Source organism: Anser brachyrhynchus (assembly GCF_964034855.1).
Source record: "Anser brachyrhynchus genome assembly, chromosome: 13".
NCBI classification, from domain to species: domain Eukaryota; kingdom Metazoa; phylum Chordata; class Aves; order Anseriformes; family Anatidae; genus Anser; species Anser brachyrhynchus.
In genome coordinates, this window is record NC_137708.1 from 2,851,500 (window position 1) to 2,868,548 (window position 17,049).

Genomic DNA, 17,049 nt, shown 5'->3' on the forward strand with positions numbered 1-17,049 from the left:
TGTTACACCATGTGTAACAACAACAACATTCCTAGTTTGGGAATTTCCTGACAATTAATTGACAGTTCCTGCCAATTACCTGACTCCTAGCTGAGCTAGTCACTGATTTGGAGCTAATTCCTCCAAAGTGCTTATGAGCCTGATTTAAGGTCACCCGGCTCTTCACTGCCACCAGGACGGCACAACCGAGAGGCCTCGTGCCTTGAGGTGGAGGATGAGAGGCGCGCATGAAAGCCCGGCTCACAAGCAGTTGGCCAACAGATGCTGCCAACAAAGCTGCTGAACATCCCTGAAAAAAAACCCCTCGAGTCCCAGCCTTCTCTTCACCTCCTGCAGCCATCTGAAAGCAGCTTCCCCGTGCTTTTGGCAACTATGGGAAGAGCTTTGGGAGGAATTACCAAGCCCGTGTTATGTTTCTAGGATTTGTACCTTGCAGGTGTTTGAACTACTGCTTGTGAATTAGGTCCTAGAGTCATAGCTGCTGGAGAGATTGTGCAGAGCAGAATCCTAATTTCATTGTGCTTTTTACTATAAATGCATACGCTGGGATTGCCTTTCTTTTGGCATCTAGAAGTTTTAGTGAAATGTGTCAGTGAAGTCAAACCAAGAATTAATATATTTTGGCACTGAGACATCTGTAGCACATCTGATTCTTCCGTGTCAGCTCTCTTATCATCACTTGTGTTGCAAGTGTTAGCATTTGCTGACAAAATGCGATTTGGGGCTTCTGGCTATCCTGTTACAAGTTTACTTTGCTTTGTTGGTAGAGTTTTGTAGCAGTGTATAGGCCTCAAATTTCCAGTTTGTTTTTCCATGCTTTGTCTGAAGTTGTTGTTCTGGAGCCTCCGTGACATTATGTCTGGATGTTTTTGAATATGATGTGAATTTAATGCACAGCCCTATTGCAGGCTTATCGGAGATGCTTTTAGGGCAGGATTCATCACACCCAACCTTAAATGTCTACCCTATCTATTTATGGCCTTCTCAGTTAAGAACTACATAAAAAGACTACATAGAATTAGTTTTTATAGTTTCAATATGTCTGGAATGGCGATCCTACATTTGCTGTCTCATTAAATAGGAATGACAGCAAAGTAAAGAATTGTCTAACGGGGCTTTCTTATGGCGCAGCTTCTGAAAAGCCGGGGTTTTGGCAGCGGTACCAGCTTTAGCAGCTGCCCTTTCACCCAGCGATGTTTGCCACCCCCTTTGTGGCAGCTCCCTAGCTGCTGAGGACGCGGGGTGAGGTTCCTGGGGAGCAGTCTGACCCAGCTCCCTGCGCAGCCCCCATGGAGCTGGGTGAGACGCGGGGAGCCGTGAGCGGCACCGCGCTCTCTGCAGCTGCGCTTCTGCCAGAGGTGGGCAGCAAACCCTGCCCCTTGAAAGCAAAGCCATGTGTTACGTGAGTCCGACGCTGGAAATAGATGCAACTACTTGTCTTGCATTTGGCCAACGCGTTTCTCTTTAATATAAATGTAATGAGACAGGTTCAGCATCCAAGTGTTCTGGGCTTCGACTGCGATATGGAGGCATGCAATCAAGCAAAGAGGAGGTTTGGATGCAAGGCTGCTCCAGCCTTGCTGGCTCTTCCCGGTCCTTCAGCCATGCTGCTTCAAAAATGACCAGAGGCTGCTGTTGTGTCTATGTCAAGGAGAAAAAGCAAAGGCAAACTTGTATTAGCACAGAGTTAGCAAAACTGCTTGGGTGTTTTATCACTTCTATGGGAAGTTCATCAGTGACAGCATTAGTGACATTTCTCGAGTTTAATGTTGCTGTGAAGGAGTGTGGTCTTGCTTTGAAAATGTGATACATTCATGCCTGTCACTTCGTGGGGAAGAAGTAGAATGTCTTCACTTGCTCTTTTCCCTCATAGGTAATGAAGGCAGAACTATATTAAGTCATTTACTTCATATATACAAATGTGAATTTAAGGGTGACAGCATAATGTTAAATCAAATTTTGTAAGTGGAGCAGTTTGTTCATTTGTTCTTAATATTGCCTGACACCTCTGCTTATAAAACCCTCTTTTCAGGTGTTCTGAACCCTTAAAATATTAGTATTCCAGCACTGCTGTTGTCTTGGTACTATAGTTATCTTGGGAAATTGCTGCCAAAAGGAGCAGGCAATTAGAGATGCTGAGATTACGGGAAAGCCTGTTGCTTTGGCCAGGCTTGAAAGAAGAAAAGTTATGGTAGTGATGTATTCCCTGGGATTTGCATATGGGATAGGATTTATGAGGATGCCTTGTGTTGCAGAGTGGTGCCATGTGTGCCCACAGTGACACTGGGGGACATGGGGGGACCAGTCAGTCCCTGGGAGACACACACCCCTTCCGAGTGCCCGTCCCGCTGTGGTTCCTGCTCGTGGCACTCAGGCAGCGGAAGGCTGCCTGGATTTGCAGCGAAAGCACCTGCCTGTGTGAACGGTGCAGTAATGGCACGGAGGAAACGTAACCTGGAAGCACCATTTCAGCATGTTATACGTGCACAGTCAAGCATCTAGAGGTCATATAATCCAGACCTGAGATTTTTTTTAAAGAATATTCATAATTTTCTTTTATGTCTATTCCTGCATTCATGTATTGTGATTTTTAATGCAGTTTTTCTATACAATTTTGTGATCTAAATACTATGTTATAGGTCAGGCTTGTAACAAGTAGGCTTATTAATAGTGTAAAAGGCATGAGACTCTGGTTTTTCGATAGGCTTTAAAGTTTAGGCCTGAAATGTTCCAGGGCTGGTGTTTCAGGGTATCTCAAAGATGTTCCCTTTGTCTCTTTTTGAATTGTGGGGTCATAAAGAACACTTTTCCAGGCACTCTAAACAATTTTTTCCTCCTGGTAGGGCTTAAGAACGAGCAGCTGGTATTTGGGAGTGAGCTTAGCGTCAACATGGTCCTGAGGATTATGCCTTTCCTTTTATTTGGACCGACTAATTCTTACAGAGATTGTAATGTCACGGACAGAAAATACCCACCTGATGGTCTGCATTGTCAGAAGTTACGTAAGGACTGGAAAAGATGCACTGTGCCTCAGCCCAGTGTAATAAATCCCAGGTATTTCTGATCAAGAACCCCCATGAATTGCTGGGTGTTAATAAAGTTACACTTAGCAAGGTGCCTGCGTTCTCCACCTACTTCTCTCTGTTAGCCAACCAGTCCATTTCTTCCAGATCTTTCTAGTTAGCTGCTAAAAGTTGCTTTATGTAGAAAATATCAATTGATTTCAAAAAAAACCAAACAAACCTTTTTGCCTTCTGTAACTGCTGCTGCTTGGGCTGAGCCGTTAGATGCTGTTGGGCCCTGGCTACAATTAAGCAGATCTGCATGTGCTCACTGCAGTTTGTGTGATGCCTTCCCCTGCTAATTAGCTAACTTTCAGCACAGAAACAAGTGTTCCCTTTCTTCCAAATAAAGAACAGCTAATTTTCTGGACTTGTGAGCTGTTTTGCCTTGGAAGAGAAGCCTTTAATGGCAGCAGGCGGGTGGTCTCGGTGCAGTCCTGTTTATCTGGAACGTCTCAAGTCACTCGCAAAAACAGGGAATTGAAAACATGTTTTTTTCCTTACGGCTTCCAACCTGCCCCAGCAGGATCCTCTCAAAGCATGTGCTCCTTCTGGTCCTCTGACTTTTCCTCCTTTCTTTGCAGTTTGTCCTTTGTGATCCGTGTCACCCAAGGAGGCTGAGTCCAGCCCGTGCTCTGCGGAAGGACTGGGTGACCCCGCTGGCGCACGGCTGGCTCCGCAGCCTGCTGGGGGTTGCTGTCCTGTTACAAAAGGGGCCGCCTTTGCAGACAAACCTGGTCACCGCTTGCATTTGCCTTGACTGAAGGACACAGAAGCTTTAATGGATTCCTTCCAGTATCTAGCACAACAGTACTTTAAAGATGAATCTGTCCCTGTTTCCCTTTTTGTTGATTTTTTTTTTTCACAAGCCACCATCCTGTACTGATGGATATGATTGTTTAGTTTTATTAGCCTAGTGAGATACCTTCGTAGGAATATTAATTTGCTCTTTCCAGGTCAAAGGCAGAGCAGAGTGCAATCCCTCTGAAGAAACTGAGATCGTTCCATTGATCCCAGGCTCTGTCCTTTAGAGCCTGATTCCACAAACAGCAGTGTCTGTACTTCACGTCTGCTGTCATATGTAAGCATTTGTGCAGATGTAGTTTCACTGTTCTGCTATGTGCTTTTCACTTGATTTCTTTTTTTTTTTTTTAATTGGGAAAAGTGTTAAATATTGTCAGACCTTTATTCAAAATATTTCTGCTTTCTTTGCCAAACTGGCTGTAACCGTACTTCATAACTTCATTGCATAAACTGGTCACGGAGCTGATCTCTTTCTCTTTCATGCTAGACCCTCAAAGCAGAATGAGCAACCTTGCGTTTTTGTAAGAGAGCGTATCGTTTTGTATACCCTCTTCTGTCAGAAGAATCAGCTCATGAGAGCAGTCATGTCTGTGACAGGCTGAACTGGCAGGGACCTCTCCTGTGTGCCCTGCCTGTAACCCCTCCGTTTCACAGCCAGCGTTTTGTTGTGCCAGCCAGCTGTCTGACATTCTCCCCTGGGAATAATGGTGTAGTATGAACAAAACCATCATTCGGTCAGGAAATTTTAGGATAGATGAGAAAAACAACATAATCTACAGTAAGTAGCAAAAATCCATTAGCATATATGAAAAGGAGAGGAGAATAAATGTAATTTACGGAGACACATGAAAAATTGAAATCCCACATTTTTAACTTAGAAATGACTTTTCTTTTGTGATGGCTCACGCTCGACTAGGTTATTTTTACCACACTTCTCCCCTGTGAGAGCTGCCCTGTCTCCATAATTTGACTTCCTACATAGAAGGCAACAATTTGTGCTTTTCCTCAGCTTAGTTTTGTACTGTTTTTTTCAGTGTCCCTCTCTAAGCCAGAGAGAAAAGGACAGACCTTTACATAACATGCGAACCATGTTTGTGCTTTTAATGTAAAACAACCCTGATGTTTGCTGACATCAATGGGAAGATTCATTTTAATCTCGCTGGGCCTTGATGCCCATAATATGCAGCATCTCTTTTGTAACGTTGGCTTGGAGTTAATACCTAAATCTGATTTGAGCTAGCTCTATGCAGAACTTTTTTTCTTTTAATACATGCTGCCTTGCATTGTTGTTTCAATGATTATTTTTTTTTTTTAATTGTGCAGATCAGGAAATAAATGTTTTAAAGCTCACCGGCTTTTCTTTTCCCCAGCCCTTTCTCCCTACCTTTTTTCCCCTCCTTTGTCTTGACATTTCCTTGATTTAGGCACTCTGCTTGCCTAATTTTCAAAATCACAGTTTGCAGTAAACATGTCAAAGTTTATCCTCTATTTCTTGGATCCAGAGGTCAAGTTTTCCTAGTCCATCTGGATGGAATAAGTTGTCTTTTAATTAAAAATGCAAAGAGACAATGTAACAAATTTCCATTCATGGAGGTTAAATTTCAGCCTTCAATTAAATCATGCACGTTTAAGCCATTTCCCTTGAATTATTGTACTGCACTGTGAAGGATATGTTGGGTATTTACATTTTTGGGGTACGGTTTGTAAGAACGTGCAGAACTGCAAGCCGCTGTGTTCCCTGCCTAACTCTGATGCGATGTAACTTGGGAATAGAGATTTAATTTTATTTACCTACATATAAAACAGGGTTAATGCCCCTTACCACTTTGTAGTTATGAATATTAACTAATGTAAGTCTTATTTGTAAACAGAAATTACATTGAGAAAATTGCATAAAGAGCACTAATGAGGCCTAAGTAGCTTGAGGAAGTAAATACTCCGTTTGGCTCTGGTGAGTCAAAGCGAGCTCATTTTATACTCTTTCTAATTGAATCTTTGCTATTTTTGTGCTAAAAATAATCACGACCATGATCAGAAAGGATGAAAGTACTGTTAGCCGAGTTCTTGCTTTGTAAGGCCTCACCCCGAGCGCAAAGCTCTGTATCGTGAGGCGAGGAGCGATGGGGCCCAACGCATGGCTCCAGGCAGGGCCGGGCACGGTGGGGCCGATGTCTCCTGGTGCAGGTGTTCCTGAGGTGCTGTCACGCTATGAGGCGGCCGTGTCCTTTAAGGTTGTATTTCTGGATTCTGCTGTCAGCTGCCATACTGCTTGCACCATTGAGTCAACGCCTTCGGAAGGTGCTCTGGGGAGCTATTACAGAGCAGTCTGCGTAACACAGTTTTCATATTTTGCTTCTGTCACACGTTGTCTCTGGCGTAAAGGCGCACTTCATACGTCTGGCTACATGCTTTTCATAGCATGTCACGTTCATCTGGTATTTTTTAAATCTTTCTGACTACTACAAATGCTTATTTGTAGCCAACGGCACTTTACAAATTAATTTGCTTCATTTCTATTCAAAACAGTCCAAAGGCTTGGGTGGCTGTTAGAAACAGGCTGCTGGTTTGGGTGCTAAGGTCAGCAACGGCGTAACGAGGAAACCTTTCCTTTTTCTGGACAAAAGACAGCTAGATAATGCACGTCTTATTCATGACCACTGGATAATGATCTCCTGGTTTCCAAAAGATTTCACTCCCCTAGAAAGTGGTTTGGTTATTCTAAGTCATCCTATAACTTTCTTTTTAGAAATTTATCACTGGATGCTAACTAATCCTAGCATTCGATAAGGCTCTGGTGTTGCATATTAGTAGCGTGTTTAGCTCATATTTTCTATTACAATGAAACAGGTTAATTGCATTTTATCTAATTAAATCACTTTATTAGCTAAGGAATATACCTGTAAATAACATAATGGATAGCAATGCATTTCTCAGATATTTTTGGTGAACTTTTTTCATCCTCATAATTCATTTGTCATTCTTGTACTAATTGAGACAAATGTATTTCTGGTTATCATTACCAATATGTATCATCTGGTTACTTAAAAGGACCTGTGTAAGGACCTTAAAATGTACCGTGTGAAGAGTACTACAAGAGGAATATCAACAAAAACATGCTTGCAATCATAAGCTAAATATATACTTAGGTCTTCACAACATCGTAAGAATGTTTTCTATAATGTCCTTCTGAGCATCTTTGTCCTTCCTCTTATCTCCCTAATACCTACCACGCAGGCTATAAATTAGTGTTAAAATGTTTAAGGATGTTGAAAATAACGTGAGTAGCACAAATTTGGGGGTTTAGAAGTCTGAGGTGTGCTACTATGTGAGTTGAATTATATTTTTCTCTTTTCCATAATAGATCCAAACAAGGAATTATACTTGTATTCTGCAGAAATTTCTGTGTTTGTAGATTAAAGAATTATTACTGTTTGTCTTCATTCACTGAATATGCATTGTTGGCGTTGTTTTTTTCAATAGGCCTTGATGATTGCCTCCAACAATACATAAAAAATTTTGAAAGGGAAAAGATCAATGGTGAACAGCTGCTACACATCACTCATCAAGAGCTTGAGGAACTGGGAGTCACTCGCATTGGCCACCAAGAACTGATACTGGAAGCTGTTGATCTGCTATGTGCATTGGTAAGTGATTTCTTGCATCACTCATCTTAATGACCTGGGTTTATAAATTTCCAAGCCAAAATCAAAGTAACGTATACTAAACTCTATTTCTATATCCTTGGACAGAGATAGTGGCTTTGCCAGATTAAAAGGCAGACCTTAGAGGCTTCTTTCAGCTATAAAGAAACTATACGTATCCATTTTATGATTATGTATGATTGTCTTTTATTGCTCTTCCTTTAACGTCCCAGGTCCTGTATTCAAATGCTATTGACTATTACTACTGGCATCCATATGGTTCTGTAATTATATGCCATATGCCCTTGTATTCCACTGACATTTGCCACTCTATCCTAAACCAAGTAGACTTGAATATTTTAACCATGCCAACATTCAAAAAGATTGTACTAAAGAGCCAGAAAGTAATTTTATTTAGACAGGAAGATTGTTCAAAATGAGCTTTAAGACAAGATAGGAATAGTAAAATTGGCTTTATCCAAAGTACAGACAGGTGTCGATTTAAAGGTTTGGTTTTTTTTTTAACAACCTGAAAGAATCCAGATTTTGAAGAAAACTGGATTTTTTTTTCTCATGTAACAAGTTATTATTTGTTAGCCTCTGAACAAAATATTTGATATCAGAAAGTTATCTTTTTTCCTCTTTATTTAACTTCTACCAGCTAATAAAATAGACTTAACTTAATTCTAAGGAGGAAAAAAAAAAAAAACAAAACCCACAAACTTGCCTTTGTTAAAGTGAACAGGATATTGAAAATATAATTAAAAGAGAAAAAAGTAAAATTAAGTAGGTAAATTATATGTGACAGTTCCAGTATTTTACCTCTTTATCAGGAGTCCTGCTTTTGCACAAAGTAGCTTATCTTGTGGAATTTTGATAAGATAAATTGTCTCCAGCAGGGAAACTGTCACTTAGCAATAAAATAGAGAACAATTGCCCCAACAGTGCACTTGATGTTATAGAATTAAAAACAGTATGAAGTACCTTTTATTGTATGTGTGCTTCTTGCAAGTACCTCTAATTACATTATATACTTAATGTAACTTGACATGAAATTCTACGAATTAAATAATTTGTATGTCATAATACATTAAAAAAAAAAACAAACACATGAAAATATCAAAACCAGAAAAATGCTTATGGCCCTGATGCAGACATACCCCTAAACCGGTGTGCACTGCATAGCCCAACATTTTTTTTGTTTGTTTTGGAAGCGTTTGGAATCAAACTTAGAACTTTTTCATCTAAATCATTGCTTTCCACATAAAAGGAACCTAAATACCCCACAGTGTGACATTATTTTATCTAAAGAACAATCCAGTGCTCTTGCCTGTCAGACATAGCAAACCCAAGAAATTTCCTCTGGAAAAAGAAAATTTCAGCCAAATGTACCCATTAGGAGGACCCTAGCTGATTTCTTACCTTTTTTTTCTTTTCTTTTTTTCTTTAAATAACAACAACAACAACAAAACCCACCCCATACCTCCTAAATGCTGGCCCCACTGTGGGTCAGCAGGGCAGCTCTTCTCTTACTGTGCCGCCTCATGACCTTGTTATTTTTTCTTTTAAAGCAGGGATGGGGATTTTCCAGCTCCTGGTATCATTTATTTAGCCTCCTGCCTTTAAGTCCTCATCCTTCCTGCCTTTTACTCTCTAAAACTCCTACTTTTTTTTTTCTATTTTTTTTTCTGCTTCTAAATTTTTATCTTCCTGCCTGTTGTGTGTCTTTCTGCTGAGTGAATCTAAGCTGCCTGTGGTTCTGCTCTTGGGGCTATTCTCTTGCCTCTGACATCTCTTCCTTGCTGCTATGCACAACACGTTCCTCAGTCCTTGCAGCTTCCTACTGAACAAGGATCACAAGTTTTACAGGATTAAGTAATATGTCTATTTTTATTCTATAATAACTTATAAGAATTTAAATCTTAAAAGCATGATGAAGTCTTTTAATTCTTTTAAATGATAGCAATAATTGAATGGCAGGGTATCTGATGTTATTACCACCTGAAATACACGTCTAAAATATTGTAGTAGTGTGCTCCATCTTGAAATGTTCGTGCGTTATTGTAGTAGAATTTGATTGCTGGTTTAGGTGATCAATGAGAATCATGGATTGGAGTTTGTCACTGTAATGGATATTTAATATGCTGGGTAGTCTTGGGGAAAAAAAAAGCAAAACTTATAAAAACTTAAAAAAACACAGGGAGCTGTGTCTTGCTAATGGAACAAGCACTATACAGGAACGAGCATAATTTCTGGAAATTTGGAGACGTTATTTGAATCAAAATGTCTTAAGGAGCCCTAATTTTCTGAGTTAATGGTAAGCAAACTTAAGGTAGCTTAAGTGCAGCCAGGGAAGAGCCCCAGCCAGTGAGATATTAGTGCATTCATGAACTGTGTGTCTGTTTTTATGTATGGACAGTATGTACCAAGTAAGTGTATTTGCAGATTTATATATGCACATCTTCAAAAACTTATTTTTTCAAAACTTATGAAACAATTGAAAGGAAATGTCAATTTAAGCCATCTGGTGTAAAACGCCATGCGCGGAGGGGCGGTTGCAGCAGGAGCAGTAAGCAGCTCGCTCTCTTCTCTCTGCCTCGGCCAGCACCACCCAGCAGGGCCGGCGCTGCCGGCCGCATGCTGGCCGAGCATCCGCAAGGCTGTGCACACTGCTTGCTCCCTGTCTCGCCCACAGATAGCTGCACTCCTGGCTACATCAATACTTGTCAGTACTGCTTTGTGCTCTGCGGATCATCCACTCGCTGGGCCATGTCAATGAGCATTGATTTTTATTTTTTTTCTCTACATGGAATTCTAAATTGATTTCTGTTTGGCAATTGGCAGCGTCCAAGTTACGTGACCTATTTCTTACGGGCAGTAATAGCAGGATGTTCCACTCCATCTTAGCTAGATGGGTTGCATAATGCTTCAAACAGAAGCTACACGTACTGTAGAAATCTCTCAGGTAAGCTTAGGCTCAGCGATGCATCAGAACCTCAGCTGCACGTTGGTCATGAGTTTAGCTGCAGAACAGCTACGTTGCTTCAGGAAGCCAAGAGAAATTTGACTGTCTTGTCTCAGGCTCTTGGAACACGCTGAAAGTGCGTGTTGCGAAGCCGTGTTCCCATATGCACTCCCTAAGGGTCTGGCTGTCAGCCCACTGGCTTTTGGAGAAAGGGGGGGAGTACTTGTTTGGTTGGGGTTCCACATTAAAGAGCAGGACCTCTGCTTCTGTCTGTGTGATGCAAACCATTACACAGCATATACACAACTAAACGCTCATCAGAGCAGGCTCGTCAATAATGAGGGATTCTAAGAGCAAAAGTAAAACAAAAAATAAAGGAGGCACCTCTGTTTTTCTTCCCTGTCCTAAACGCATATTAACTAGACTCAAATGCAAGCTATTGAAGGCAAATAAAATATTGTAAAAATATAAAGTAATATTATGTCTTGGTTAATTGATTCAAACCATATTATTATTTCTGAGTAAAATCAGAAGAGAGGTTAGTAATATATACTAAGTAATATATCAAGGATAGTAATTTTTCTTCTGAAAGCTGAATTCAGAGCTTTCTGTATTCAGACTTCTGAGAATCATGTATACAGAAAATTCTCTTTTGGAAGATGAGCTGCAGAATGAAAGAAGGCAACACAAGAAATGTAAACAGGGAAAAATACAAGTATTTGATACATCCAAATATAGCAGAAGTAACAATATGATGATATCAAAGTATACGTATTTACCTTAAAAATTAAATAATTAAAAATGTTAGAATCTGTTGTTTTTTTGGAAGGGTGACATCGAGGGGCAAAAGATGAGAGCGTCTTTCACTACAGGATGATTACTGGGGATTACTCAGGGTTGAATTTATGTATTAGGGAAGGAAAAGTCATAGGTAAGCCATATTTTCTTTCAATTATTTGACCATTCTAGAAAGATGATTTTGAGTACTGTTTTAATTATGAAGATAATTGGAAATGATGGATGTGGTGAAAAAAATCATCTTAAAGTCCTTTCACACTATTGTGGTCAGAAGCTGCTCTGCAATTATTTATTTGAAGTGCCCTAAATAACTTCTGTGAACTAAAACATGCACGCCATTTGGGATTGGGATTGTAATGGTGTTAACACTGAAATGCTAAATCAGGCTGTGTATTGGAGGACTAGCTGCACAAAGGCATTGGCTACCTGAAGTAGTAGTAGTAGGGCCTGGGGAAAATAATTATTTGAGAGACAGTAAAATATTTTGGAAAGAAGAAAAAGGAGTAATTTGGGGGGTCAACATGGGTTGTTGTTGAAATCTATGCATTTAAATTTAATTAGGACGGTTGGAGTCACCACGTTGTAAAAGGCCATACAAATTAAAATATAAACAGTCTGGTAGGAAGAAATACTTTGATAATGAATGGGAGCAAGATGAATGTGAAAAAGAAGAAAAGCATGCTCAAAGATAGATTGTATCTAAAGTAATTAAAAATGCTCTTAATTCATAGGCATTCAGCTAGTGAAATTACGTGCTGTGGTAATGTTTAAGGAGAAATAAAGATTAGAAAAATTCTCTCTGCAGTTCCTGCAAAGGCTAGCAGCCCAAGCATGACAGTTTTTCTTCTAGAAGGCAAAACACTCACCTGTGCATCAGCATGGCTCTAACAGCTGGCGTAGCTTTAATTTGCTCGTATATTTACTGCTCTTTTAAAACTACGTATGGGATGTAGCTACCAAATCAATATGATTTTTTCTAACAGATTATTAGGCTTATCTGTGACAAAATAACAGCAATACTAGTATTTTATGTTGGTCAGACTGAAAGCGGTTGGCAGGCGTTTATTGTGAGATACACCATGCTGAAGGTGACACAGCCGGCCTTTCATAGCTGTCTCTGCGTCTATCAATGAGGTTTCTTCTGAATTAAAATTACTCAAGTTTTGCTTAAAGTAATGCTACTTTTCAGTGGCCATGTGTACAGCGATCTCTCCTTATATCCTTTTCATCTTTTCTTCAGCTGATATATATATATATATATTTTTAGTTTGTCAATGCTATGAGTATACTGGGAAGCATTTTTTCTTCCTTTGTCTGATGTGTAATCAAATTTCATCTTTAAGTCATTGGATATGTCAGATGCTCATTCTCCCCTCTACCCGCCCCCCAATACTTCAAAGGTTAATACAATTATTCTAGAGTGAATTCTTCATTTTATATATTGATGCTTAAATAGATGGAAATAAGTCATCTTTCTTCTTCCAAGAGAGATGGAGATATCCTCTCTCCTCAGTATAATGAGGAAAATGGCACATACATTATTTCTGTCTATACACACACATACGCATCCAGAAAGCTTTATTAATTTCACTTGGAAGAGAAGTTCAACTTCTGGCAGCCCTGTGGTGTTTGCTATGCTGTGCCAAACTATTGAATTAATGCTATTGAACGAGTTAGCTAAGTATTCCGCATATTAGAAAGGATGTATCATCTTTTGCTTAGTCTAATTAGCTGCTTCATTCTTCTTTAGGCTTTCAAGTCAAGCAGTTTGGGTGATTTTAAGGATTGCATGTTGATTTGTAATTTTTTTTGTCATTTCAAAGTGTGTTGCCAATTCTTGCGTTTCTAAAAAATCTATTGTGATCAAGACGCTGACAAAAGATAATTAAGTTTCTACAGACAGTTCGCAGCAGGCTAAAAATATCTTTGTTCATAGGTATTTTACACATGCACACACGTGCATGCATAGTAGCTTTGTCTTACTGGCAAGAAGAAGGAAAATCAGGGTTTTGCTATCCTGGTGTGCTGGAAAAGGAAAAACCCTGAGTGCAATTGTGTTACTTGTGTTGACTACTCAGCACAAAAAAAAACCCTTTAATTTGAACATCACCCAGTGTTCCTGTACCAGAGGTAAATGCAGCTACACGAATTGATTTAAACAGAGGACAAGGGGGGAGAGCAGTCTTCCTTGTGACTACTCTGCGCTTCCAAGACTACACCTACACCAGTTGTTCCAGAACAGAAACTAGTTGTGCATGGTTTCCAAGACTATCGCTTGCACAGAAAGAATGTTTTGGAGTACTGTAACAGTGCCACCACCAATATCAAATTTTAGTAAGTAAAATTTTCAAGTCCAAACTGAATTAAAATGAAAGGCCCTTGTAATATTTGTGTCCTATGTCATTTCTTGCCTCATGATAAAATACTTTGCTAAATTTCTACAGTGCTTTTAACAATGTTAGCATGTATTTGATTAAAGCTTTCCACAAAAAGAAATCTTTTGAGAGATTTCCATCAATGCTGCCGCAAACATTAATCTGAGATAAAATAGTGCTTTAGACCTTTTTTTTCATTTCTGCATATTTATGGGGGACTTCTTGCTGGGAATGCATTTATGTATTTACACAAGGGCCTGAGGAAATTGTGCATTTAGTTTTTTGTAAATACAGACCGAGTACAGGAATACAAGCCAAGCGTGGGCAAGCTTGAAGGGATGAAGCTCTAATTCAAGTTGCAGTGAGGGAGTTTTTTGGGCTATCCTGTTTAGGTCTCTTGGGTTTTTGTTATGTCGTTTTTTTATGTTACAATACAAGTAGCAATCCTGTCATACGAAACTGGTCAGCTGTCATAGCCTCTGTTTTTTACAAGTTCCTGCTTTTATATAGAACTCCATAGATTACAGAACATAATTTCTTTAGTAAATGTGCTTTCCACAACAGCATTGTGTTATTACGTGGTATTTAACACTTAGCAAGTGTTTCTTTCATTTGTGTACATGGGGGCCTTGATTTGGCATTTTTAGAGCTTTATACACAACATGTACTGATTCATGTAAGTGTATATAGCAAAGGCAAGTAATGTTAAACTTTTCATAAAAGTGGCATAGTTAGCTGAATCTTGGCCAAGGGCACTTTGTGAGTACTCCAGCTCTGGAGAGCTGTGGAAATACCGTTGGTTCTGGACAGCGCAGAAACACCGACTGAATACGGAACTTTAAATCTAGTCAGACGTTTTGTTTTGAGATTGGCTGTGGACTGTATTTAAGGCTTGTTTCTTTTTGGTAGGTGCACTAAATTTTGGACTAATAAAAACTTTTCCGTAGTTGAATATAGTGCAGCTTTGACAGTGGGAGCCCATCATTCTTCTGCTCTTTATTGGCTGATGTAAAACATAATTATTGTTTGGTGATGTGTGTCCACGTTAATTTACTGAGCTCAGATGTCCATATGTGCACTGGCTTATAAAAACAAGACTGATGTCCCTGGCTTCAGATGGTCTTTATCCTTCTTATTTCATTTTATGTGTGAGAGGGAGAAAACTAGCAATAACCAAGGGTCGTTTCAGAACTGGTAGCTTCAGTTTCATGTTCCATTGGCTTGTGTGCTATGCATACCTATTTGACCCTTACAGATATATGCTCAATATTAAATAATGCTTACTACTGACATCATTGTTGCAATAAAAATGGCTGGAAATTGTTGGCCTGTTGCCACTGCAAGACTTCGAAAAGTTCATGCTCCCTTTAGTGAAGTATGAAAGTATGGATCTTGCTGAGTACGCTGTGATTTCATGAAAACGTCACTGAAACTCCCTCCTTATGCACAAAAGAGTTAAACTCTAATTAAGGGGATCAACTGCTGCAGACAGAGGCAAGGCAATCACAGAAACCTCATCTGCTTTGACAATTATGTGCACTTGGGTGTTTCCCACTCCCAAGCTTTGGTAAAGTCTTTCAATGCAATGTGCTAAGTTCACAGTTTCAGCAGGATAATGGATTTAAGTTATCAGAATGTGTTATGAAATAGCATACAATTGTTATGCAGCAATACCAAAAAAATATGCAAATTTCTGACAGAAAGCAAGAAAGCCCTCTATTCTAGAATTCATGATTTTAGAAAAACCATTCATTTCCTTCAACACAACCTATTTAAAAATAGCATTTCTGTGTTTGCAGTGAAGCTCAAAAGAGAAGAGATGCCATCACTGAGCACTCCAGAACCAAGAACTCTAATTAGAGTTTAACTCTTTTGTATGTAAGGATGGAGTATGTAATTGCAGTAACTTACGCTTGTGGTGTGCCAGCACTGAAAACCTTAGAGCTAGAATATGCAGGTGGTGAAAGTCAGTTCATTGACTGTATCCAGCTAATGGAATATCGATTCAGACCTAGGTAATTACATTAAATAGTTGGGAGCAAGTATATTGGATTAAGGGGGTACAGGGTGCTATTTTGGGAGCATAAAGTGAGGATAACACAGACTGTTGCAGGAAGAGATAAACTTTTCCCCATTAAATGAAAAGGATACTATTCCACTAACATAAAATTTAATTTAATTTTCTTTAAAATAGCATAAAAGCTTAGTGATGTGTTCAGAGTCTTAAATGTCAAATAAATTGTTGTCTCAGCATTGGTCCACGTGAAACACATGAATTGGTAATTCTTAGTCTTTTAATGAAAAATAACTGAGCTACTACTTATGTGATGCTTAAAATAATTTTTTAAAAACAGTATTATGAATATTTAAAATTATTTTTATTTTTTTCTAAGGCTGTAGCTTTCTTCATGGGGAAGGATTAGTTCTTATTTATTGCTTATGTATCTCAGTTGCAAAACTTTTTCCCTTGCAGAAAGCAATAGATTTTTTTTTCCTTAGGGTCCTGATTTGAAAGCCATACTGAATGATGCAATGCATGTTACATTGCACAGGTAGCAATATACCACAGAAATTTGCAGTGGGAAGAAAGTACAGGGAATACATGTAAGTCAAGAATGATTGTTTTCCATGATGGGGAAAAAAATGAAAAATTGCTTTTCTCACTCATGAGAAGCAATTTTTTTCACAAATACAGTTTCACAATATTTTTGGTACTAGCCTGTTACAATATGATTTGCAATAAGCTGCCTGAATTCCTGACTAATTTTCTGATCAGTTTTGCATAAATTCATATACATACATGTATATATACATATACATGAAGTTGTTGGGTGGAGTTGCTTGATTGGCCTTCAAATTTCTGACAAAAAAAAATAATTTTTATCATATCATTGACATTAGTTCAAAGGAATCTTGTTACTAATTTAATTTCTTGTATGATTCTCTTTGTCGTATGTAACATAATTTCCTCGATGGATAAAATTTTTGCATGGTACTACCAGTTTTGCAAAAAACTAAGATAAAATCTTTGAAAATACTAAGTGAAATGTTCAGTTCTGAGATTATATTTCCAAAAGACAAACCTATCATTTGTTCTTTGAACTTTGAACATTTCACTGCAGTTCAGAATTGTAAATTTGTGTGATGTACTGCATCTCTTATCCTCTGTAGTCTTGCACTTGTCTTATAATTGATTTTAAGAGATACTTAAAGAATTTTAAGAAACCCAATAACTTCCCATTATTGGGTGGTTGATTCTTCCACAAAACTATGGTTATTGCTAAATAAATACCTAAGGTTAATTGGTCACAAGATTTTAGTGAAAAAATAATAACGGTTTGTGGTTATTGAATAGCATGCTCCACATTTGTGCCTTCATTAGGTTTTGTTGAGCGGGATGGTGA

At 38.8% G+C, this 17,049-nt stretch overlaps 1 protein-coding gene across 3 annotated transcripts in view; it reads left to right on the forward strand.

The window, feature by feature from the left end:
- LOC308177325 (connector enhancer of kinase suppressor of ras 2-like) overlaps window positions 1–17,049 on the forward strand; it is a 186,277-nt gene that overhangs the window by 51,963 nt on the left and 117,265 nt on the right. For all 3 annotated transcript variants that reach the window (XM_080554341.1, XM_080554340.1, XM_080554342.1), the window contains exon 2: window positions 7,347–7,510. In XM_080554341.1, the coding sequence (XP_080410467.1) occupies window positions 7,347–7,510 (164 nt within the window). The remainder of the gene's footprint in view (window positions 1–7,346; window positions 7,511–17,049) is intronic.